The following is a 25,792-nucleotide window of genomic DNA, read 5'->3' as shown; positions in this document are numbered from 1 at the left end:
AATGAAGATATTTTAAAAGATAAATAAATGATATTGTAATTTAATCATTAATGGTATTTTAGATAAATCTTCCATAACTTTTAAAGAGATGGTTGTTTTATTTATTAAATAGTATAAAAGTATAGAGTATGTATATTGAGGAATTAGGATTAAGAAATAAGAGTATTTTGGGTATAAAAAAAAAGAGTACAGATGTATTGTTAAATACTACTAAAATCTCTTGATTGGAATCCATGAATATAAATTCCCAAAAAAAGAAAAACCTGCCAATTAAATATCGAAAAAGCGAACATGGTCAAAGCATTCAGTCTTTTCCTACTGCATTTCTTGCAAAAAGGGTTTCATCTTTTCATACCCAAAATACTAAAAACAAGCTAATGTACAATATTTTAAAGACAAAACACAAGTAAGTAGAGCAGTACCACCATGTTTCTGACCAATCTAACTTTTTAGTTAAAACAAACTTTATAGGGTAAATTACATTTTTAATCCCTTAACTTTTGCAATTTTTACATTCTTAATCACTAAACTCAAAAAGTAGCAAAAAGCATTCAGAGTATCCACGTGTTTACACTTTTGATCACCGTGTCCAACTCGTTAAATTTTTTCCATTAACTTGTCCAAGTTCGTTAGTTTCTTTTTCTTTTTTTTTAAAAAAACTTTTCATCATTCCAATTAATTCCATGATTAAAATTGATATTCGGTCTAACTTCAGGTCTGCAAAGTGTTATTTACCTATATTTTCTATTTAAATACGAGAAGCAATTATAATAGCCGCGTATATATTTTGTATCTATCATCATCATCATTTTTATCAACAACAGCCTGATACAACATCTTTTAGTAACAAAATACTTAACTCATTAAGTCAAACCAAATTACTTGTTTTTACTTAATAAATACTCCATATAAAATAACTATTTATATTTAATAAGTACAAATATCTCTTTATATAACTAAGAGATAATATGTCTTTTTAGGTGACATTATTAGTTTTTTGTCACTTTGGAGAGGTGTCATTTTTTCATTTAAATTGTTATATTTATGTTGTTATGTCAAATCATCAATTATTATCTTAATCATCAAACATAATTTTAATCGTTAATATTTTTTTTTATTTTCTACATGAGTATAAAGATGTTTATATACATTACACTATGTTTATTTTATTAATTCAATGATAGTTATCTTTTTTTAAAATGAAATTATTTATTATATTATTATATTATTATTTTATTATTTTGAAAAGTATTTATTATATTATATTTAAAAAATACATATCATAAAAATGATTTTAACGATTTATAAATATTTATGTTTCCTAGCTTAGTCATGTTTTAAAATATTTGATATTTATTATATTTATAAAGTATGGTTTTATTATTTGCATTAGTAATTACATTTTGACAGTGATAAGTGGAAATGATAAGAAAATAAGAATTACTTTTGATAGTTTTATGATAATTGTGATCTAACGTAAGGTTTTAAATGATGAAAATATAGATAGAGATGATGGATGATTATTTTAGTTGATGTTAAATATTTTGAAAAAAATGTTGTTGAGGATTTATTTTCAATTTCAAAAACATTTTATATTGATTATGTGCTACTAATGTGATCTCGGACTTAAAGCGTGTTTATTTTCTTAATCAATAATTGTTGAGTGGTTTAAATCACTAAATGAATATAAAATGTATGTTTTGATTAATTCAATACAATTGTTTTTTATTTATTAAGTTAAAATAAATAAACTGTTTTAATGGATTAAATTTTTTTTATTGAGTTAATTTTCTCATCAAACAAACAGGACCCTAATGATTCTTAATAATTTGGAACAGAAGTGTTTAACGGGGTAAAATTTGTTGGACCAAAGTAGTAATTTATGAAACCTATATATTCGACAAAATTGTAATTTCATATCTATGATAAGGACCAAAATTGGGGGTCTTTTTTCGCAAAATTGGTTCATGTGGTTTGTCTATTTTTGCAATGGGGTCCTTTTTCGAATATTATTGCAATGGGGTCTTATTTTGAGAATATTTTGCAATTTTGGTCCCTTTTTAATAGACCCGTTAACGAATGTCGTCAAGTCTGCACGTGGCTAACACATGCAGAAGCAATATCGTCTCTTTACATAATACAAGGGTTGTCCTTGCAAATAAATTGTTATTATTCCAAACTTTTTATATGTTCAATAAAATACATAAATTTAAGGAAAAAACAACTAAAACCATTAAATAATTCACAAAATTGTCACTACAGGCTATGAGAAGTTTCTTAGTACAACCTGGTTTTGCACTTTTGCATTCAAACCATTCCTCCATATGGTATGAACCAAAAATCCAAATTACTCTTTTATTTGTTTGATATATTTTTTTTAATTTATATTATGATTTTTCCTTTTTAGAAACTACTGACATAATTCTTTCTTTCTATTATCGGAATTCCACTGATGAATCAATTCCCGACCATCCTTTTTACACACTAATGTGTGTTAGTAAACACAATTTAAGCATAAAAATATAGATTATATAATCAAGATCTGACCTTTTCATATAAATTATTCTTATTTTTACTAGATATATATTTATAGGGAAAAACCAATATGCTGCTACAAGCATGGATCTTCCATGCTTCCTCCTCACAAACTCCCCCCTCCCCTGAAAATCACATGTGTAAATACAAAATCATCCCCCTTACAAACTCCTGGAAGTACGTTGCTGCTAGAAGAATAGTTGTTAACCCCATATTTATATATGTATATATAGGGAAAAGTTAAATTAGGGACTCCTTATTTTTGGGACTGTTAGAGACTCCTTCTACCTCCTTCTCCGGCCATCACCACCATCATCTCTGACCACCACCATGATCATCTCCGACCACCACCATGATCCTCTGGCAACGGCGACCATCTCCGGCGAGACTTACACATGTGTAAGTAACTTACACATGTGTTAAGTACAATTTTTTTAGGTTGATCATCCATCACCGGTCATCCCCTATGACCAATCAACCTCTATGACCTATCACCCCCACCAGCTTTGGTTTATGAATATCCTTAAGGGCGAAACCCGCTCCGAATCATAATTTTTATTCAACTTACACATGTGTAAGTCTCGCCGGAGATGTCGCCGGAGATGAATATGGCCGGAGATGATTAGTGGTGATTAGATCTGATGAAAATGGACGGTCTAGATCGAGTCCCTAATAGTCCCTAAAATAAGGAGTCCCTAATCTAACCCACCCTTGTATATATAAATCCTTAAAAAACCTCTTTCTATGACTTTCGACCAAAATTACGGCCAATCTGCCTGACGCTTCACCCCATCTTTCGATATTTTGTTCCTCTTTTTATTCATTACAAACCCATGCCACTAATTCGTTCGATTGATGACTTCCTTTTTTACATCCCACACAAATATTACCGAAAACAACAGCCATCGATACACTGCCACCTCATGCAGCTGCGGGGATGCATTCAGATTTAGCTGTTGTTGCTTCAGTTGAGCTGTCACCACCAGATCTTTAGATGGTGGATTCTGGCCAAGAAAAAGATTTAGAAGAAAACCATATTGAAAATCATACCGAATATCCTTTTGTAGGTATCACCGTGGATCAATACAATCCATCTCCAAGACTAACTTCGTCAAATCATAGTTCTTCATCTTAGATATCAAGTGGGGTCATTGTGGGCATATGATGGTGTTTTGATATATAATTAATATATATATATATTGAGGATTTTTTTTTTTGCGAGAAGCTTTGGGAACTTTTCAAATCAAGTCCAACCGATGATTATTTTTTACATGAAAATTGTTTTTTGATTGTTTTCTGAATAACTTATGTGTAATTTTGAAGTTTATAATTGTGTGGAGCATGGATTATCATCCGTTTTACAATTATGTGGAGATTTGGATTCTTGATTACATGTTCACGAATATTGCCATGATCACATGTATGCAAGTCGATCACATGTAATCATAGCAGTATTCGTGCACATGTGATCAAGAATCCAAATCTCTACATAATTGTATAACGGATGATAATCCATGCCTCCACACAATTATAAACTTCAAAATCACACATAAGTTATTCAAAAAACAATTTTCATGTAAAGAATAATCATCGGTTGGACTTGGCTTGAAAAGTTCTCGCAAAACAAAAAAGAGTTCTCAAAATAACTTTTCAATATATATATATATATGATAGATAGTTATATTTATAATGATGAAGATAGATACATATAAAATCATAGATTTATAAAAATTGCAAAAATGGTCCCTATATTATGTGAAAAGATGATATTTCCCTAGCACGTGACGGCCACGCGCAGCACTGACATCATTCGTTAATGACTCTGTTAAAAAGGGACCAATATTGCAAAATATTCTCAAAATAGGGACCCCTATTGCAATGATACTCAAAAAGGTACCCTTATTGCAAAAATAGACAAACAATGGGACCAATCTTGCAATTAACTCTTTGGATTATGTACACACACTCTCTTTCTACTTCCAATTCCGTATTCTTATAAACCCTTATTAATTTATTTCTTTTGAACGTACAGCATAAACCAAACCCTTGTTAACATTTTTGAGGTGATGATGGATGGATAAAACGATGTTCCTGCGGTGATAGGTCCTGATTATGTTTTGCCAGATGCATCTCAAGTTACATTTCAAATACGTGAAGTTGGACACCGTGTCATCTCAGGCGTTGATAATGAAATAAATCTCAGCGCTCTCCATTCGGATGAAAATGGGATTTATCTACTTCGCGGTCACCGATTCATTGTCGAGCTAAGGAAAGTGGTGTGATTTTAGGTTTTTAATTACTTACTCTTATATACATATATATATATATATATATATATAGGGAAAAGGGAATATAAGGCTGTCCGGCACCTAAGCTTAGGTGTGGAACCCCTCACATACTAATATTTTATTATTTCTTGTTTAATGAATAAATGCATGGGCCCCCATGATTTTTATGGATTAAAAAAACAATATGTGAGTGTTCTACACCTAAGCTTAGATACCCGACAACCTTATATTATCATCCCCCTATATATATATATATAATAAAGTTAACGTCCAAACCATTCATTCACCATACATACAAAATACATTCACCATACATACAATATATATATATTTTGTATGTATGGTGAATGAATGGTTTGGACGTTAACTTTATTATTATATTACTTTTAGTATTTGTCTGGTTGATGGAAGGCTTACCTTAAAAAAGTCCAAGTCCGACCTACTTGTTTCCCTCGCCAACGGTAACAAAAAAATGCGATTTCAGGATTACTGGAAGATGGTCAGAAGAAGATTATAAGGTGTACATGGGAGATTCTTTGATAGCAGAGGTAATTCTCTTAAGTTTTATTGATTATTTTTTTAGAGAAAATTACATTTTTGGTACCTCAAGTTGGCAGCTTTTGCACTTTTAGTTTCCAACTCAAAATATTGCAGTTTTCATACCTAAAGTTTTGTGTTTTTTTTTCAGTTTTGGTACCACGTTCATACGGCATTAATTTTTGCCGTTAACGCCCTCACGTGACAAATACGTGAGGGGTATATTAGTCTTTTGACCTCCCTCTTTTTGAGAAAATTACACTTTTGATACCTCAAGTTGTCAAATTTTTCACTTTTGGTACCTCAAGTAGACAACATATTTTTGTTACACTCTTCAATTTTCATTACACACATTAGCATCTATCAAACAATACACACTCAAAAATCAACACACATTGCGATCATCCATATATCCATGTATACCTATATCTCTATACCATACCAAATTCAATACATAAACATGCGTAAATAAATTCAAATCTCTTTAGGTATGAACGTGTTTGTCACGTGAGGGCGTTAACGACAAAAATTAACGCCGTATGAATGTGTTTGTCACGTGAGGGCGTCAACGGCAAAAATTAACGCCGTATGAACGTGGTACCAAAACCGAAAAAAACACAAAACTTTAGTTATGAAAGCTGCAATTTTTTAAGTTAGAGACTAAAAGTGAAAAAGCTGTCAACTTGAGGTAACAAAAGTGTAATTTTCTCTATTTTTTATTTGTTGTGTATGTAATTTACGTACAGAAAGTGTTTGATAAAATGTCTTAATGAGCTTGGTTTATGATTTTGGGTTTTAAAGTTTTATGTTCACCAAGTGTTTGATAAATTGTCTCAATGAGCTTCGTTTAATGATTTTGTGCTTACAAATGTTATGTTAACCAAGTGTTTGATAAAATGTCGCAATGAGTTTAGTTTATGGTTTTGGGTTAAAGGATTTGATGTTAACAAAGTGTTTGATAAATGTCTCAATGAGCTTTGTTTGATAAAAAAAAATAAATTATAATGATATTTGGAATGTCGTAGGATAAAAATTACAAATGATCAAGAAAGTATGATTAAGATTCATATGATTTTTATTCTGTTCAAGAGTGTATTTTTAGTACATTAGTAACAAGTTTTTCGCCGATCTTGTTTCGTAAATGAAAAGTATGGGATCTTCTGAATTTGAGTTTATGGTGACAATTAGTCCAAATGTGGACTACGCATTAATGATGTCACTGTTTACGATAATTGAATTTGAAGCCATGAAAAACTCCCGTGCCAAGAAGAAGAGTGTGCACCATGTGGCTGAAGCTGTAGCAGGAGTTTGATTATGATAGAAGTATATTAGTATATAATTAACTTCATTATTCATATTATCATATATGTAGTCCAAATGAAAAGTTTAATTAGTAGGAATTAGTATCTGGGCTAGTTTGGGTTGAACCCCTTAATCACTGATTATTTTGTAGGTGGTTCAACTTTGAATAGATTATTATATGGTGACTCTTTGTTGTGTCTTGGCTCATGAAAAGAAAGAAAGAAAGTTCAGAGTTGAATTCTGTTTTGCATCTCTAAATTGAAATTCCATGACTGGTGAAATCCTTTACTGATGATTTTTTGTAATGTGCATATGGATTTTGAGATTTGTGTTCGAAACAATTTATCGGTAACAATTTGGGTTCGAGTCTATCCGTTTCTTGCAGCAATATATATGATAAGTAATAAGCTTATGAAAACACTTCTATGTAATGTGCATATGGATTTTGAGATTTGTGTTCGGAACAATTTATCAGTAACAATTTGGGGATCGGGTCTATCCGTTTCTTGCCGCAATATATATAATGTAATAAGCTATTGAAAACACTTCTATGTTTTGATCAGTTTTGTAACGAGTCAAATAGTACGACTTTGAAGGTGAATTTTTGCAAAATACATAGATATTTGATGATATGTTGAAGATAAACACTAGCACTGATTAGACCATCTTTGCTTGGGCCTAAAAGTTTATTTTGGGTTTTTACACTTTTTTTTTTTTTTTTGGTTTACTTTGATTAACTTAATATATGCGTTTAACCGGCCTACTAAAACTTTTGTTTCTCCTTCAGCTCGATTAACATACCATGAATGTGCTAGCTGCATCCGGTTGACACCATTGATATGCAGACAATTTAAGTTCATGATAGGATATCTGGATTTTTACCAAAACTCGTTACATTACGAATAATAAGCAACTTCTATTTATAGGAAATGGAATAAAGTCTCATTCCAAACATCAAGAACACCAGCCAAACACCAAATTATGCAATCAGAATAACTCATTGAGTTCGCTAATTGCTTTATAGTTGAATTTATGTATACTTTAATGTTATTTTCGTTGGTTTTGAACTTTAAAATTTATATTTTGTTACGTGGTGTATATTTCGTATTATCTTTAATTGTTTTAGTTGTATTGTAAGAATTGAAGTCTTTAAAACAATTTTATTAAACAAATCAAAGAGAAAAAAATAATATAGCCAACAAGTTCGAACTGGCCCGTTTAACCAGTCCGACCAGCTTGACCGCACCGGATGCTCAAACAACCCTATGTGGTTGTCATGAAGGTTTACTACTTACTAGTGATGACTATAGTGACTCCTCAAGTGGTTGTCTTAGGATTGTTAGCTCGGGATACGTAATTAAAATATAACAAAAATTGGAAAGTTTTTTTAAAGAAAAACATGCAAATATCCAAAAAGCAAACATGGTCAAAGCATTCTGTCTTTTCCTACTGCATTTCTTGCGAAAAGGGTTTCATCATTTTTCAAACCTAAAATACTAAAAACAAGCTAATATACAATAATTTAAAGGCAAAGTACAAGTAACTAAGCAGTACCACCTTGCTTCCGACCAATCCTACTCTCTAATCAAAACAAACTTTATATGATAAAACCTTGAAGTGTTTTTGTCTTGTGTTATATTCCATATTTACTACTATACCAAAGTATATATACATATAGATACAAATGAAAGGGTGTATCAAGTCAGGAGAAGATCCATGGGTGGTTCGACGGATCACTAAAGATGGTAATGTGGTCACTAGACACCGGTTTCCATCTAATCGAGTACGGCTAAAGAGACTCGAGAGAGACAGAAACCGGCGTCTTGTGGCTAGGAAAATATTTTCCGGGCTAAGGACTTATGGAAACTACAATCTACCTAAGAATGCTCCTACCGTTGATTTGTTGAAAGCACTTTGTAATGAAGCTGGTTGGCATGTTGAAGAGGATGGAACCATTTATAAAAAGGTTAGTTTTTAGTTGCTTGGATATTAATTTTTTTAATTTATTTTCGTTATCATTGCCTATATGGTCTAAAAATTTGAAGAAATTTAAATCAATGTCGTTTTTATTTGTTGTTAGATGCTGAAGGAAGATGTTGGTTATAGGCTTTATAGCAAATGTGACGAGAAGAACAACACGCTTGAATCGATAACGAAGATGGCTGATGATCAAGAAGACGATAAAATTGACTTGAACCTTTCACTCACTTTGGGTACTGGATACTAAATTTAAAGAAGCTTACTAATGCCAGATTGCCAGGAACTTTTTGCTAAAGAGTATGATATTATGATAGAAGTGTATTATATAACTTCATTGTTCATATAGTCCAAATGAGAGTTTAATTAGTATTAGGGCTAGTTCATGGTACGTTAATTTTTGTGGGTGGTTCAAACTTTGAATAGATTGATATATGCTGACTTTTTGTTGTGTCTTGGGCTCTTGGCTCATGAAAAGAAAGAAAGAAAGTTCAAAGTTAGAATTCTACTGTTATGCATCTCTAGATTGCAATTCCATGACTTATGAAATACTGATAATTTTCTGTTATGTGCATATGGATTTTGACATTTGTCTTCGAAACAATTTATCTTTAATAAATTGGAGATTGAGTTTATAAAATCACTTCTATATATGTATTAATTAGTTTCTTAATGAGTAAAATAGTACTACTTTTGAAGGTGGAATTTGCAAAATACACAAACATTTGATGATCTGTTGAAGAAGACAAACACTACCACTTATTAGACCATCTTTAGTTAGGCCGAAAAGTTTACCCTTTCTTGTTTTGGTTTACTTTGATTGACATACGAGCATAAGCAGTTTAGAAAATGCCAACCTGATATATGAATTTAACCGGCCTACCAAAACTTTTGTTTCTCCTTCAGCTCAATTAACGTACCATGAACGTCATAGCTGCATCCCTTTGACACCATTGATTGGCAGACAATTTTTGTTCATGACACAGAATCTGGATTTTTACAAAAACTCATTACATTACAACATGAATGATAAGAAACTTTCTGTTTATAGAAAATGGAATAAAATCTCATTCCAAACATCAGGAACACCAGGCAAACACCAATGTATACAATCAGAATAACTCATTGGGTTTGCTAATTGCTCTGCGGTTCGACTCTCCCAAAACTTCCGATATATTGATGGGTGCCCGTCTTTCCGGTACTCAGACAACTGAGTAATGTTAATAACACTAATCCTAGACCTCAATTTATTTACAACGTTATCCACCATCCTCATTGTAGCCAAATCTGAACCACTTCCCCAATATCTTTCATCTTCAATGGGAAGTTTTTCATTATAGCAGTTCCCTTCCGTTCCTGCTTCCCACTCCCGACTCCTGTGAATTGACAAGAGCAAACGAACATTTTAATCTCAGAATACTTGTTTAGTACAGATTGGCTGGGTTGAGTAAAACGGGTCAAGGTTAAAACGGTTCAGTTTTAATACAGGTTGACCCACAAACATTTTTTCCCATAGTTTAGTATTGATGTGTATTATAAGTACAAACACAATATTATTGCAATAATAATCTAATCGTTCTACTAAATACTATAGGATGTCAAATAAATTCTAATAGACTTTCGATATGTTTTATGTTACACAACCCAAATCAACTCGTTCAACATAAATGAGCCGAAACTGCCACCTCTAAACAGCTATATGCATAAGTTTCTTTCTAATTACCTATGGGAATAGATTCAACCTACCAGAGATGAGTAGGGGACATTGTAACAAAAAACACTTTCTTCTTCATTGGATTAATGTTAGATCGTATCCAATTTGCCCATGCGTCCATGGCCAACTCCATGGCTTCTAACCCATCCGCTTCTTCACAAACTCCATTTTTCTGGTTACTCCATCTAAGTGAAATAAATGCTTTATATAACTCTAGAAATACTGAAATTAAGTTACAACAAAGTAGAAATACGATTTACTTACGACAACTTTACAGGGCCTTGTCTCCACCATAAATATGAATTGAAGATCAATATATCAACATGCTTCCATTCAGATGCATGCCTGAGAACTGAATCGGGGCGCATTATTCTCTCATCCAATCTGTGGTTGACTGGATCATCGGAATTTGACTCAACCAAAAGTGGTGCCCACTGGAATTCTATCGTGGCATTGTATTCCTATATATGAAACAAACTCACTTTCTCAGATTGGAGTTATGTGTTTCACCAACAGGCAAAAGATTGAACCATTGGGTAAAAAACAGAGGTTATAGAGTGGACAGGTGTCACCGGGTTGCAGAACGAGTAAAAATAGGTATTTACATAAAATACATTGTCTATAAAAAAATGTAGAAGGTTTTATACATTTATGCATTCAATTTATACTTAAGGTGAATTTCATATCATTTGGAAGTTTCAATTTAAGCAAACTTTCCAAGTTACCTTTTTGACCCGTTAGATAAAAACATAACCCAAATAGAAGCATTATGCATTTATGTCATAATACCTCGGCTCGGAAAATGGTAAGAGGGGCATTTGGTGTTATTGACTTCTTTTCTGCAGGGATTACCGACTCTAATAAGCACAGCATTGATATCCATTGGCCCCTGTTCAGTGAATCTCCTACAAACATCAATCTCTTCCCCCTCAATTTCTCCCACATCTGAGTTGCATTCCATCTATAATTCATGAAAATATGTCGAAGAGCTCAACTACAAGTGTAGTAAACGTGAACCCACAAGTGAAATGAAGTAGTTTGAGTGTATCAATAACAAACTGAGCAATAAGCCACTGTCACGCATCACACATATCTACCATATAGTATTTTGGTACAACAAAAATGGGTTGGGTTGGTTTGAAGTTTAAAGTTTCAAACCACAATGTATTGTTGTCCACTTTATGAACTTCCCTTAAACAGTCAATGTGTCGAATATCATTGTCATATTTGAAATTAATCCAACTAACGTAGTAATGTCTATGATTATTATATTCTATTCACTTATGAACTTCAGCTTGTAACAGAAAATCACATTACCTCTTCAAATTGCAGCCATGAGGTTGCCATCTCCAATACTGGTACTCCAAATCAGGTCTACCATGCTTATGACAAGCCAACTGGTCAGACATGTATGGACAATCCGATTCATTATAAAGCGGATATGAAGTGTTGTCGAATACCCATCTGCCAGAAAACACATCACACATGTCGTCGTGTTCTCTTTGTTTATCAGATTGCAGCAAATGCACGTCCCATTCGGCTTTGCGTCCATTGTACTTTACAGTAGAGTTGCATGAGCTGAATCGATCCAAAGCCACTGAATTGAATTTCCCTTTTAGAGATTAAAGTATGACTTCTCAATCTACCGGTGGTGTTTGGCAATGCGTAATGAAAATACACATAATCGTAAAGAATATTAACTATAAATGGGTTTGCCAGTTCTAACATTAATCCCAATAACTCGTATTAATCTAGCCAATAAGGTTCATTCACCAGGCAAGCCCTTTTGGAACCCGCATGACCCTTCCCAAATCCCAAGGACCAATCCATATGCAATGAGCAGCTAGTGAAGCCGCCCATTTTAGTGCATACTCAAACACCCCTAAAGGCCTAAACCAACGGGACACGTGCATGAAAATGTAACAAATTTGTCTCGCTTTGCTATATTGTGCAAATCAAACTCCAAATCTTCTATTGCATGTATCAAACTTTCTATTTGCTTTTGAAATGCTATTGTATGTATCAAGTTTAAAATTTATCATGTAACAAATATTTTCAGTGGACGTGGCCATGGCATTATGGCAACCATATAGATAGAAACTAAAAGTTTGAATAAATGCCACTGGCGGAACCAGTTAGTAACGAGGGGTAGCCTGGGCTACGGTTCCGTTAAATTTGTGTAACATAGTATTTTTATTGGTGCTACGGGTCATATAAATATGGGATACCGGTCAATCTAACTAACCTTAAACTTTCAAAAGATTTTTTTGAAAAAAACCCTTTAAACCCGTCATAAATACAAAAAAATCCAAAAAAAAGTTAAAAATCGTTATCAATATTTTACGCCGTTACAAGACCAAAGAAAAATATTTGAGCTACGGGTCACATTCGATCCTGGTTCCGCCATTGCTATAAACGCGATATCAAAAAACGTCAAATCAAATAAATCTTGATACACTTGTCCCTAAAACAAATTACGTTTGGGGAATGCAGCAGCTACAAGATAGATCTTACAATGTTACACTTAAGAATTTTCAAGAAAAAATCTTGACTTGTTAAACTGAACATAATTATTAAATCAAAGGCACCCATTAAGAAAGATAAAAACTTTAGGGGTGGATCAAGTATAAAATTAAAAAAAAAAAAAAAACAAGAAAAATACAAACCTGGGGGTGAAGAATTGAGTGAAAATGTAATCTTGTCAAAATCTTGGTTGTGATGGAATTGTTGAAATCTGTGTTCATTAAAGAAAACAGTAGAAGCAACAAATATGAAGAAAAATAATATGATTGCTATCAATGGAAGTTGGGTTTTCTTCTTCTGATTCATCATATCATAGTATTATTATTATTTAGTATTATAATCTTAATTTCAGATTGCAAGAAAGTGACGATGATGATGAGGAAGATGAGTTATGGGGTTTTGGTGACTATTTTAGTATTTTGATAAGTGTTGACTTTCTTTTGAAGAAATTTTGACCATTTTCGACATTATTCTTCCAACCATTAACACTCTGGGTATTGTTATTCTCTGTAATAATTAATATTAGTATAATATATTTATTCCCTCCATAGACATTAAAAATTAATAATCCAAATAATTGGAGTGAGTTTCGGGTAAAAAAAAAAAAAAAAGTTAAGGTCATACATGTCAAATTTGGGAGCCTAAACATTATACGAAGATGCATATTTTTTAATTCCAAATCCTCTTGCCACTTCGAATGACACAAATATATAATATTATACAGTTTTAATATAAACATAAACCGTTTTTATGTATAGTTTTTCTATGTGTTATTAATATATAGTTAAAGTTGTCAAAAGGTTGGTGGTCCATTGGTGAGGTCTTTGACCTTGGTAGGATCCATTTGAGTTCGAGTTCCACTTCCTATATTTGTGAAAGTGAATTAAATGGGGGGTTTTCGAGAGTTCTGATTTCTAGGTATATGTGTAATTTAGTAGAAGTAGAATGAAATATTTAAAATAAAAAAAAAAAACATATAGTTAAAGTTTCTGCCTAATATTTCATTATCGTTTTGAGGGCGATCACGTGGATGAAGTCCTCCTTTTCTTTCTATGTATAGTTCTAATTTTAAGCTTTTATTATGGTTCTTAACTTAAGACAATAAAAATATAACAAAGTTATATTTTGGCCCTTTTTTTCTAATTTGGCAACGTTGTCAAATATAACAAAGTTATATAGAAAATAAAGACAATAAAAATAAGAACTTGAAATCGTCAAACTGAACCGGACCGATTTACATAGTTTGGTTTGATAGTACCAAACAACATACTTGGTATGAGTCATACCATATGACATGGTGTAATATATGTTTAAATTGAAAATACCGGTTTAGTTTGAGATTTAATTAAGACCAAACCAAACTGGTCAATGAACACAACCACCACTATGCATCGTTTCCACCACTACCATCTCTATGATTTCATGGTAAATAATATGAGTATAGTTTTGTCAATCATAAATAAGCCAGTATTCATACAACAGTTCAAAGAGTTGGAAAAAAAAATCAGTGTTTTGAGTCTGGCTCGAATTTAAAATGGCCTATTTGGACTCGTTACTCAATCTGCCTAGTTGGAAAAAAAAAGTCAGTTTATATATATATATATAGTAATGCTAGAATATTAAAAATAATACTAATAATTTGGAATGCATCATGTTTTAGGAGTTGACAGAATTGAAACACCATGAAGACTGCAAAGAAGGTACAATCAACTGATCAAGGTTGAGCAATGTTGCAATATAAGCATATCTATCTATCGATCCAAATAATATTGTGGTTGCGTATTGGAAGTTCCATCGATCAGGTGTTTCAAAGTGAATGGCCGGGGGACCTCGAACTTTGAATGAGCATTGGCAAATTTAGTAACGAGAAGTCGAAAATGATGGTTTTTTGCATTTAGGGAGTATTTTGCTTTTTATATATACAATCATGTAGCAGTTAGCATTAATAGTATTTCACAAAAACATGGCCATTATTTTCTTTTCTTTTTTTTCACAAGGTAGTATAATAAAAAAAACGATTCAAAAGTACTCGTTTTGTAACATTCGTAGATTTTGAGTCGTTTGACTTTTAATAAACGTGAATTAAATGTGCTTATTTGATTATTGGACCGTTGACCCGAACGTGTTAAATGAATTATTATTCTACTAGAAACGTGTATTTATGCTATTCGAAACTACATGAACATATTTATTGGTTAGGACGTATTGTGACGTTTAGTTAAACTAGAAACGTAATCGGGTGATCCAATGGGTCAACCCATAACCCATGAACCGCCCATTCATTTCACTCTTGCATTGCTCTCTAATTGAAGGCAAGACTACTCCCTTTCTCTCCTCACTAAATTCTTACACTAATTAAATGTTATTCAAGTTGGATTGGTATTAAACTCATCATCATTATCATCACCCAATCATCATATCTAAATTTAGAAAGTCAAGTTGCAAGGAAACTTGAGTTAGAGCTTAATTTCGGGTTTGAGTTTCTCGTGGAAGTTTTGGTAAGTCAAATTCATCTCAACACTATCATTCAATGTTTATAATCAGGTTTTAATCATATATAATCATCCTTGAGTCAAAAATCTAGTCAAAAACATTTATGGGCAGAATTAGGGTTTTTACTTAGCTAAATGGGTCAAAAACCGGGTTTCATACCCAACTGATGATTTGGGTCGAATCTTTGTAGGGGAAAATGTTTATAATCATGCTAATAGACTAATATAATCGAGCCTTGTACAAATTCGGACCGAAAATCGATTAAAACAAAAATTAGGGTTTTTAGTTATAAAACTAGGTCAAAAACTAAACAAAACTATAATTGATGGATCTGGACTCGAATTGGTCGAGGGTTGTGTTTGTTTAGGTTCTTCTCGACTGCAAATACACCAAAACAAGTTTCAGACCATCACAAATCGATCCCATGACTGTAATTTGAATTTTTGGGTCGAAGTCAAAGTTGACTATAAAAGTCAAACCTGCCTTGTTCTTCAATTCCTACCCAGATCGTCCCTGCTCCTCTGCACCACCGTAAGGTACGGCCATAATGGCGTACTTTACGCCCCTCTGCATCTCCCAATTGGGCTTTACGCCCCAAAACCTCTGTTTACGCCCTGTTTACGTGATTCAGACGCCAAAGTGCACATTTACACTCAAGCGTAACCTACGTCCCCTCCTAGCGGTAGCTTACGCTGGTTCTGGTCTGACCTAGCGTTGCTTACGCCTCTTGTGACCGTAGTTTACGCCGCTTGTTTGCAGCCACCGTACCAGACGCCGCCACCACCGTACATTACGGTGGTGGGAATTTTATGCATTGTCAGAATTTTGTTCAGCCATCCTTCCTTCCCCTTGCTTGAGTCCAGTCCCTTGTGGGACCCTCCTGGCCTGGCTGGGTCGTTTTTAGTCGGGAGAAATAAGTGAAAACCTAAAATCTGATTTTGTTGAGCAGGAGAAAGCTTTGCAGTTATAAAAATGCGACCCTTTTTCATTTCTTTTCTAATTAGTCTACTAGTTTTGGGCCCATTCTTCCAGGGCTGGACTGGGCTCACTTGTGACATCCCTTGACCCATTTTCTGTCCAGATCGAATCAACTAATGGGTTCAAAGTCGAGTTTTCAAACATTTAATTTAATCGAAGTCGAGTGGACGGGAATCGAACTATAAACATCTATGCAATATATATATATACACACATAATAATAAATAAAAGTGTTATGGCAACATATATATAGGTTTATGTATAATTTTATATATAAGTTTATGTATATAAGTTTATATATAAGCCTAAGTATATAAGTTTATGTATGTAAATATACAAAATCATATTAATACACTTGTGATAATAATGTAATATTAGGTCGCGATCGTTTGAAGGATTCAGACAATTGTAACTCGTCCACACTTACAAATAATTATAACTTGACGGTACAAGACAAAGGTGAGTTTCGTAAACCCTCCCTACTCAATTGAGATTCGGGCTGAAAAGTGTACGTGCTCGTTTAATTGTTGCTTAATCGATTGATTTATTGTTCGGTTGACATATTGACTTGTTGCTCGGTTAATTATGCTTTCGTTTATGAATACTCTTTGTGATTAGGATAGTTGTACATACATGGAAGACGATGATACATTTAATGAGTTGGAGATGTGGTGGGAAAGCTGTGGGTGACCCTATATATAAGCATCAAAGATTCCTTAAATGTAAAGTCGTATGAAATGTATGTGCATGGTGGTATGATGTATTTGTGAACGTTATATGGCGCATTATTCAGTATATAAGTCGCAACGTTATATGGCGCATTATACATTATATAAGTCGCAACGTTATGGGTATCTTTATACGCATGTTATGGGTATCTTTATACTCACGTTGTGGATTGTTGAATCCACGTTATGGGTATCTCTATATCCACGTTTTGGGTATCTTTATACTCACGTTATGGGTTGTTAAACTCACGTTATGGATCATTAGATCCACGTCCTGGGTATCTTTATACTCAAGTTATGGATTATTGAATCCACGTTATGGGTATCTCTATATCCACGTTATGGGTATCTTTATATCCACGTTACGGGTATCTTTATATCCATGTTATGGGTATCTTTATATCCACGTTATGGGTATCTTTATATTCGCGTTATGGGTTGTTGAGCCCACATTATTAAACGTTATTAATCGTTATATGAATCGTTCTTGTTAAACGTTGATTGTATTGATATTGTGCTAACGTGAAACCTTTTAGGGTTTCCTTGGAACGTGATTAGGTATTCTAACCCTCGTATATCGTTAACGGTTGTTATCTCGACACACTTGTTTCCTATTACTTGTCCCTACGAACTCACCAACTTTATGTTGACCCGTTTTAATACACTTTCCAGGTGACAAATTAGCTCAAAGATGTATTGGATGATTGATTACTTGAATATGCTAGAATTGGCCTTGGACTCGGACTTCTTGGATCCGTGATTCGTTATTTCCCGACTAGGGCTTATGCTTATGCGTGATCCGGTTACTTGCATTATTGAGTGGTTTGTATGGATTACTTGATCCTTTTTATGCATTTAGATTCACTCTACATAATTTTCATGTCGTGTTGTGCTATTTGGGTAACCCTCATGATTCCGCCTTGTTGGGGTGTTACATGTTTTGATGCTAAATAACAAGCAAACTCATTACACGAAAAACCAATGAAAAAATAATCCATTAAGTTAGTAAGCAGTTATGTTGGAGATTGATCAAGGCATATATATATGCAGCAGGTGGTTTCACGATTTAGAACCACGGTTGAAAGATCTTAACAGTAGTAAACGATTGCTAGCTGGTTTGTTCCATTCTTATATAAGTCTAAACACTTAACATTAGTACTTGCAAAAATCTAAAAAGATATATTTAACATTAGAATAGAATTAGAATGCTCATTGTAGTTGAGATGTAAAAAGCATGGGTAAAACTACTTCAGCAACTCCTCCAATAGCTTGATCCACACGGGCACCAGGATGTTGATAATTATGACGATTCTGAGTTGGAGTCATTCGTCGCTTGAATTATCGCAAAAACAGAGATCACAAATGTAGAGTCCATATAATTTGGATAATCAATTTTTACCTTAAACTTATCCGTGATGCCTTTCATCCTTTCCATATACAAAATTAGATAAATCTGATGTAACAATCGTGGTTCCTGACCTTTTGACCATATGAAAAATTTAACTAACTATCGAGTTGGCCAATATAGTTCAAGTACAATTTGAAGTTCATTAAGTGCAATGGTATAGATAGATCAATTTGTCATGCAATTTGGGACGTATGTGTTAGTCGAGATTGTTAAGTTAAGTTATGTTGTGGGTTCGTTTTGGCATTTGAAGGGTTAACGATTAGCTATTTGTCGAATTTGGAGGAGCGGGAGCCTACCCTTTTTAGAATCTAAGTCGGCCCCCTTCCAACTCCTCCACCCATTTCATTTCTTATCTTCCTCTCTTTCTTTTCTCTTCCAAGAAAAACACACACAAATACATATCTCCCTCCCTCTAGATTTCTACCTCTTAATGGAAGATTAAGCAAGTTTTGTTGGAGGTTTTCACCATCATCATCATCTTAATAACATATCAAAAGATTGAGTCTTGAAAGTGCAAGGAAACTTCTAATCGGGTCAAATTCGGGTTTGAGCTTTTGGTGTAAGATTGGTAAGTGAAACTCATCCTATAATCATCATTTTATGTTTGTAATCATGTTCCTAGTCAAATATAAGTGTTATTTGGTTAAATTTCGGGTCAAAAACGGTTTGGATCGAAATTAGGGTTTTGAGGTGGATAAATTAGGTCAAATAAACGATTTGAGTCAAGATTGATGTTATGAATCAAGATTATGATGTGAGTTATGTTTAATGATAATTAAATATGTTGACTTATGCATAAAAATGTGTCTTGGAGCTTTCTTAGTCGATCTTGAAGTCAAGAATCTGCCCAGTCGGAGCACGGCCACTCAGATAGACGCACCGTGCTTGTGGCCGTGCTACGTGCCTAGTTCTTCCCGTACTGCAGACGCTCACACGGCCGACCGTGCAAGCGGCCGCACTCTTTCTGTCCTTCCTCAACGTTTTTGGTTCGATTATCGGTCGACTTTTATAAATCCAAAACTTGTTTATTGGTCTTATATTAACATACTAAGGTTAACAAAATTGGTTAAACACATTTCTAAACACTTTGATTTTCAAGTGGAATTTTGGTGCTAAGTCATTGAACCATGTCTAACCAAAACTCTTCATTTGTCATTTAAACGTTCTCGAATGACTTACAAAACATCTTTAAGGGAAATGGTGGTATAGTATAACTAGTATTGACCATGTCTTGTATTGTGACATATATTGTTAAGTTGTGGACTTTTGACGACCATTGGGCATTCGTAACTTAATATTAACTTGCTATTGCCGATCAAGGTGAGTTCCATAACTCCTTACTCGTTTGAGATTCGGGCTGAAAAGTGTACAACCTTGGTGTGTTAACTTGTTGTTTGTGCAATTATGTGTTGCCTTGATTGATGACATAGTTCAATTGAGCATACGTTTGATTCCCTTGATGATGACATGACTTGATTGTGCATATGTTGAGTGTCTTGAGTGATGACATTGTTTGATTGATGGAATTGTTAACGTGTAAATACGTGGTTGTTATATGATTATTGTATGTACATGTTTGGTTGACTTTTAGGTTAATTGTGTATATATGGAAGACGATAATAACTTCGAAAGGTTGGAGATGTGGTGGGAAGGCTGCGGGTAACCCTATATATAAGTATCAAAGGCCTTTCAAAAGTAATATCGTACGAAGTATATACACATGATGTTTGTTTCTGGGTGAACATTGATGGTCATGTACAATTGAGTACAATGAAGTACATTACGTGCAATTGAGTACAATAAGGTACATTACGTGCAATTGAGTGAAATTGAGGGACATTGATAGTCATGTTTGGCATTATAGAACTTGTTAGATACTTATCGATATCATTATTACTTGTTCTTGTTTACTAGGCGTATTCTAAATACCTTGCGTAGTTCATTATGTGAATACATATGTGAGGATCATTGATGGACATTGATTGATTATGGATTGTTCGAGTATGATTGATTTATCTTTGATTAGGATAGTTGTACAAACATGGAAGACGATGATACATTTAATGAGTTGCAGATGTGGTGGGAAGGCTGCGGGTGACCCTGTATACAAATATCTAAGATCCTTAAATGTAAAGTCGTATGAAATGTATGTGCATTGTGCATGGTTGAGTTGATGGACATGATGGATTTGATGACATTAAACGGGTACTTAGGTACTTGATGACATTAAACGGGTACTTATGTACTTGATGACAATTGGATGACATGAGAACAATTGAGGGACATTGATGGACATGTTTGACATTTTAGAACTTGATGGATATTTGTTGACGTCGACAGTCTGTGTTCTTGTGCATTATGTGTGTTCTAGCTATGGTATAATTGTGCAATGGATACATGCGGGTCCAGGTTGCGCTACGAGCCAACCTATATTGAGTACTTGTGCCTTTTAAGGGCTTACTGTAAGTAGGTTGCGCTACGAGCCAACCTACTTACTTGAGGAGCCATGAAGCAATTTCTTCCTTTGATCTTGAAATTACCATATACGGGCTTAAAGAGAATCATGCTAATAATTGGCTTTTTAACTGAAAACAACAAATCATCCTTTCTATAATTAGCCGGTCTGTCTGCTCTATAAGGATATATAAGTGTTCCATCCTCCAGACCAAAACTAGAAGAATTAACATATAGTGAATAGCTCATGATACATATAAAATCAAAACGTTATTAGTATATTATATAAAAAAAGAGTAGTGTATATATATATATAACAAAACGTAAAATCACACCTCTTTCCTTAGCAGAAACTTCATTCTGTTGTCAGCAATTAGTACAAGGTATGCAACCAGCATGCTTCTTTCTGAATGTCGTACGAGTGGTTTTGTTTTTTCTCTAAAGAACTTTTTATTATTATAATTAATGCAAATATCAAGCTGTTTTTATAAAGTTACTGAATTATGCTTTTTTACTTGGGCATAACTTTGGTAGTCAATTCTAAGATAGTCTAAAAAAAACATACTTGAAGGTCCTGTAACTTGGTCAAGTTTGGCAGCGACCTACTAAAGCTGATGTATACTCTAATTAGCCGGTTAAAACTTTTAGTTTGGATCCACGTGTATATTATATTATTATACAATTTATATAAAGTGAATTATTATCCCAAGTCCCAACTACCACCACCGTCCCCCAAAATCTTCTTGTAACTTGAGATCCAAAAACCAAGAAAACATTGATCTAGATGGAATATTTATGCAACCACGAATTTGTGGTCTTGAGGAATAAAGATCATATACTTGGAATCTTGAGGAATAAAGATTCAATATATATTTAGATCATGTAAATATACATAGATATCTCACGGTGACCGCCGAAAAAACAAGAAACCCACACCAACATACACCGTCAAAATTTAAAGATTAAAAGAAAAAACACTAGTGATAAAAATTGATAAACCCCTCTAGACAAATCCACCAACATGGAAACATCCACCCTCTTTTCTTCTCACGGTGACCACTGAAAAAACAAGAAACCGCACCATGTTGAATCGCCGGAAAACATGGTTGTTGCCACCACCACTCTTCAAGAATCTAGCTCCCGTTGAACAAACCCAGCCGCTGCTAGCAATCATCATCACCAAAATATATATATATATATATAATCTAATAAGAACAGTTTTAAAATAAGAACGGTGAAACCACTTAAAAAATATCATATCGATGCATTAAAAGTCCATAAAACTAATATAGTGCTTAACTAAATATCATTATTTAAGTGTTTAAGAACACATTGATCCGTCAAAATTGAAAAAATCACGTATTTTGTTGGATGCATCATTTTGATGAATATGCATCCAAGATGGATGCACAAAACAAAAAACGTGATTTTTTCGATTTTGACGGATCAATGTGTTGTTAAACACTTAAATAATGACAATTAGTTAAGCACTATGTTAGTTTTACGGACTTTTAATGCATAAAAATGATGTTTTTTAAGTGTTCTTAACGTTCTTATTTTAAGACTGTTCTTACCGGAGTGTTACCCTATAAAATAAGAACAGTTTTAAAATAAGAACAGTGAGAACACTTAAAAAACATCATTTTGATGTATTAAAAATATATAAAACTAACATAGTGCATAACTAATTATCATTTTTAAGTGTATAACAACACATTGGTCTGTCAAAATCAAGAAAATCATGTTTTTTGTTTTGCGCATCCATCTTGGATGCATATTCTTCAAAATGATGCATCCACCAAAAAACATGATTTTTTCGATTTTGATGGATCAATGTGTTGTTAAACACTTAAATAATGATAATTAGTTATGCACTATGTTAGTTTTATGAACTTTTAATGTATCAAAATGATGTTTTTTAAGTGTTCCCACTGTTCTTATTTTAAGACTGTTCTCACCAGAGTGTTATCTGATTGCTTAAAAAAATACACCAGCTACTTCTTGATATATGTTCTATTTCCTTGATGTATCTCGTTTGTTATGGCTAGTTCAATCAGAGTGTATGTATTGTTTCTGGTGGTTGTTAGTGTGACCGGAATATTGTGAGTTTAGAATAATTTTGACGTATCGACGTTTGATGCGATTTTTTGTTGCCGGAAAGTCAAAAGGATCGATCTAAACATCGTCTACAAACTCCATCGAATTTGTGGTCGCCGTCTTGGATCTTGAGCTTCCTATTAGTGTGTTTATACCATCCTAATGCTGCTACGCCATTCAACTGAACCGACCACAAATTTAATTTTTTGTTCGTTTTCTTTTGTTGTAGAAAAGAAAGTGTATTATATATTATATTATAGATTGATGAAGATATGAGCTTTTGTTTAACAAATTGTATTACAGATTTTGTTTAGGTTTTTATGATATTGAATTGATGATGATTTTTACGTGACATGGAATATCCATGTCATCAATATATAAGATAAAAAGTAAAGAAAATGATTTGGAAAATATTTTTAACATGCAACTTGTACGGAGTCCCACTAAAGAGATTTTAGCTGTTTTTTCTTCTCTGAAATAGAACTCTTTTTTGTTTGAGCCCAGAAAAGGTTTCAGTGACAAGTTGAGGGACTTTCCAAGTAATTAACCCTTATTGTATGAAGATCAATTAAAAACATAGTTGTAATATTTATCATGTTGCAACAAAAAATTAGTATCTTAAAAGCTCAAATTGAGTTTGACGAATGTTCGGCAACATGTTTATTGTTTTCGGTAAAAGGTCGTCACCCCTGGTTCAAAATTTTATAAATATGAAGAATAGGCAATCTAGTTGAGTACTAGACTGACTTACAACCCATGCACGATAACATGTTTATTGTTTAAAAATGTATATAAACATAAATTACACTTTTCCACTTCATTACGTAAAAATTCAAAATTTTATTAATAGATTATTTTATTGAACGACTTTTTATTTCAGAGACGACGTACATATGTAATTGGAAAATGATTAATTCTAACTCATTCTCTTAAAATTCTCCTAAAAATATAATCATGACATATAAAAAAAATCAAAATGTAATCAAGAACACATTCTCTTAAAATTTTCCTAAAAAAATACAATCATGACATATAACACAATCAAAATGAAATTAAGAGAGATAATTAATGGATTATATTTGGCTCTTTAGCTGACTTATTAGTTGACCTTATTGTTGCTCATTCGTGTTTTTAGTGTAGAGATATTGGGATGAGTAGATTTAAACCCTATACTATTCTTCTAATTTTTTCCATTAACACTCACACGTTTTTAATAAAATATAATTATGCTGTTTTCCAGCAAAAAAAGAAAAGGTAGAATAAATTAAGAGCAGGAATGGGGAAGGTGAAGTGTATGAAGGCGACAACTTTATTTAAAATGTGTGCCAATAAGATCATTCGTAACCGTTCATCCTTTCACCTACATTTTTTTCTGCCACATCAACATCACCTTCTCATTTTTTTCACCTTCTACTTTTCTCTTTAACCATTCACTTATCATTTGGTCCCCACTATTATTTAATCAAAAACATAATACCCTACAATCTTTCACTCTATATCCAATTAAAATAAAAGAAAACAAGAAACAATATACATAAATAAATAAAAAAGATCCCACATTTTGTCTTTTTACCTAGGTGATCACAATCACCTTCTTCCCTTCACCTACACCCCTTAACCATTCATCCTTTTCACCTTTACCCTTCACCAACCTCTATCACCTACCCTTACAAATGGTCTAAATGAGGACCAAAAGGCACATTCGTTGCATCTAAATTCACATATAGCCTATAAGTTTCCTCTGTAATTAGAATTGGGTATATGAAAAGGTATGTTGCTGGACCCAAATTTGTCGTTCAAAAAAAATATATATAGGTATTAATTGTTTAAGTTCAACTCTGTAATGCGATCATCATATTTAATACCATGCTTCCAAAACAGGTCTTCAAAATCAGCATCTTGTGACAACTGCCAAAAAAACAAAAACAAAAAAGATCATTATGTAATATAATATAGGGTCAAATATATATATGATTGAAGAGGTTATATATCTACCTCGGGTGTCTGGCGTTCAAAATAATGCTGTATTGATTCCATATTCCGCATCTCTACATCCAACAGTCGTCTGCTAATAGAAGAAAAAACATGATATAGTACCACTGCGTCCAAGATGGCCAACCTGGCTAGATCTCAAAAACCACTCTTTGTAATCAACCTCAGCAGCATGAATGACCAAATTTACCTCCTGTTTACAGAGAATATATATAAATTAGCATAAAAAAACAACTAAAAAGATAGGAAGGCGCACGATACTAACCCCTATGTTTTCGACTTTCCAATCCAAACTGCGTGAGGTGATTAGAAAAAGGCCATCTCCCACTTTGAAACGATCAATATCTCGACCCATTCCACGTACTTTCACTTACTAAGATTTCTCCAGCAAACCCCTTCTTATCAATTTCCTTATAACGAACTCTTTCTTTCATTAACATCGCTTCCCCTTCATTCACATATATAATCAATTGTTTGTCGACTGACCCCAGATGGTTTACTCTGATAAATTCACCCTTATCAAACTTTCTATTATAAACATCCTCTAATATGATCTTGTAATGTTTTGCACTGAATAGTCCCAATCCCTGGGAATTCCCAAACAACCAATCATGAGATCTTTCGACCTCAATCATTTGAAAAAACTCTTTTACATCGTCGTTTATAAAAAAAATTTCTTGACTTCATTTCTATGCTCAACACCTTTATCTCCCATTTGTATACAAGAATAATCTTGACTTAAATTCTATACAAAGACATTTATATA

At 33.2% G+C, this 25,792-nt stretch overlaps 2 protein-coding genes across 3 annotated transcripts; one reads left to right on the top strand and one right to left on the bottom strand.

Moving 5' to 3' along the window:
• The first annotated feature begins 8,317 nt into the window (after nt 1–8,317).
• Nucleotides 8,318–9,092, top strand: LOC122590469 (beta-amylase 8-like). The gene is made up of 2 exons (XM_043762673.1): nt 8,318–8,628; nt 8,743–9,092. The coding sequence occupies exons 1-2, from the start codon at nt 8,347–8,349 to the stop codon at nt 8,887–8,889; spliced, it is 429 nt and encodes a 142-aa protein (XP_043618608.1). The 5' UTR covers nt 8,318–8,346; the 3' UTR covers nt 8,890–9,092.
• Nucleotides 9,093–9,607: 515 nt separating this feature from the next.
• LOC122592999 (protein trichome birefringence-like 35) lies at nt 9,608–13,253 on the bottom strand. Of its 2 annotated transcripts, none has more exons than XM_043765330.1 (6): nt 13,020–13,253; nt 11,671–11,965; nt 11,143–11,314; nt 10,618–10,814; nt 10,386–10,538; nt 9,608–10,015 (listed from the first exon to the last, which is right to left on the bottom strand). In XM_043765330.1, the coding sequence occupies exons 1-6, from the start codon at nt 13,183–13,185 to the stop codon at nt 9,685–9,687; spliced, it is 1,314 nt and encodes a 437-aa protein (XP_043621265.1). In that variant the 5' UTR covers nt 13,186–13,253; the 3' UTR covers nt 9,608–9,684. The 2 variants fall into 2 exon arrangements, with proteins under 2 accessions (XP_043621265.1, XP_043621266.1); XM_043765331.1 differs by having other exon boundaries at nt 11,671–11,950; nt 13,020–13,252.
• Between the last annotated feature and the right edge of the window lie 12,539 nt (nt 13,254–25,792).

Source organism: Erigeron canadensis, chromosome 3, assembly GCF_010389155.1.
Source record: "Erigeron canadensis isolate Cc75 chromosome 3, C_canadensis_v1, whole genome shotgun sequence".
NCBI classification, from domain to species: domain Eukaryota; kingdom Viridiplantae; phylum Streptophyta; class Magnoliopsida; order Asterales; family Asteraceae; genus Erigeron; species Erigeron canadensis.
This window is presented reverse-complemented; position numbering and strand designations above follow the sequence as displayed.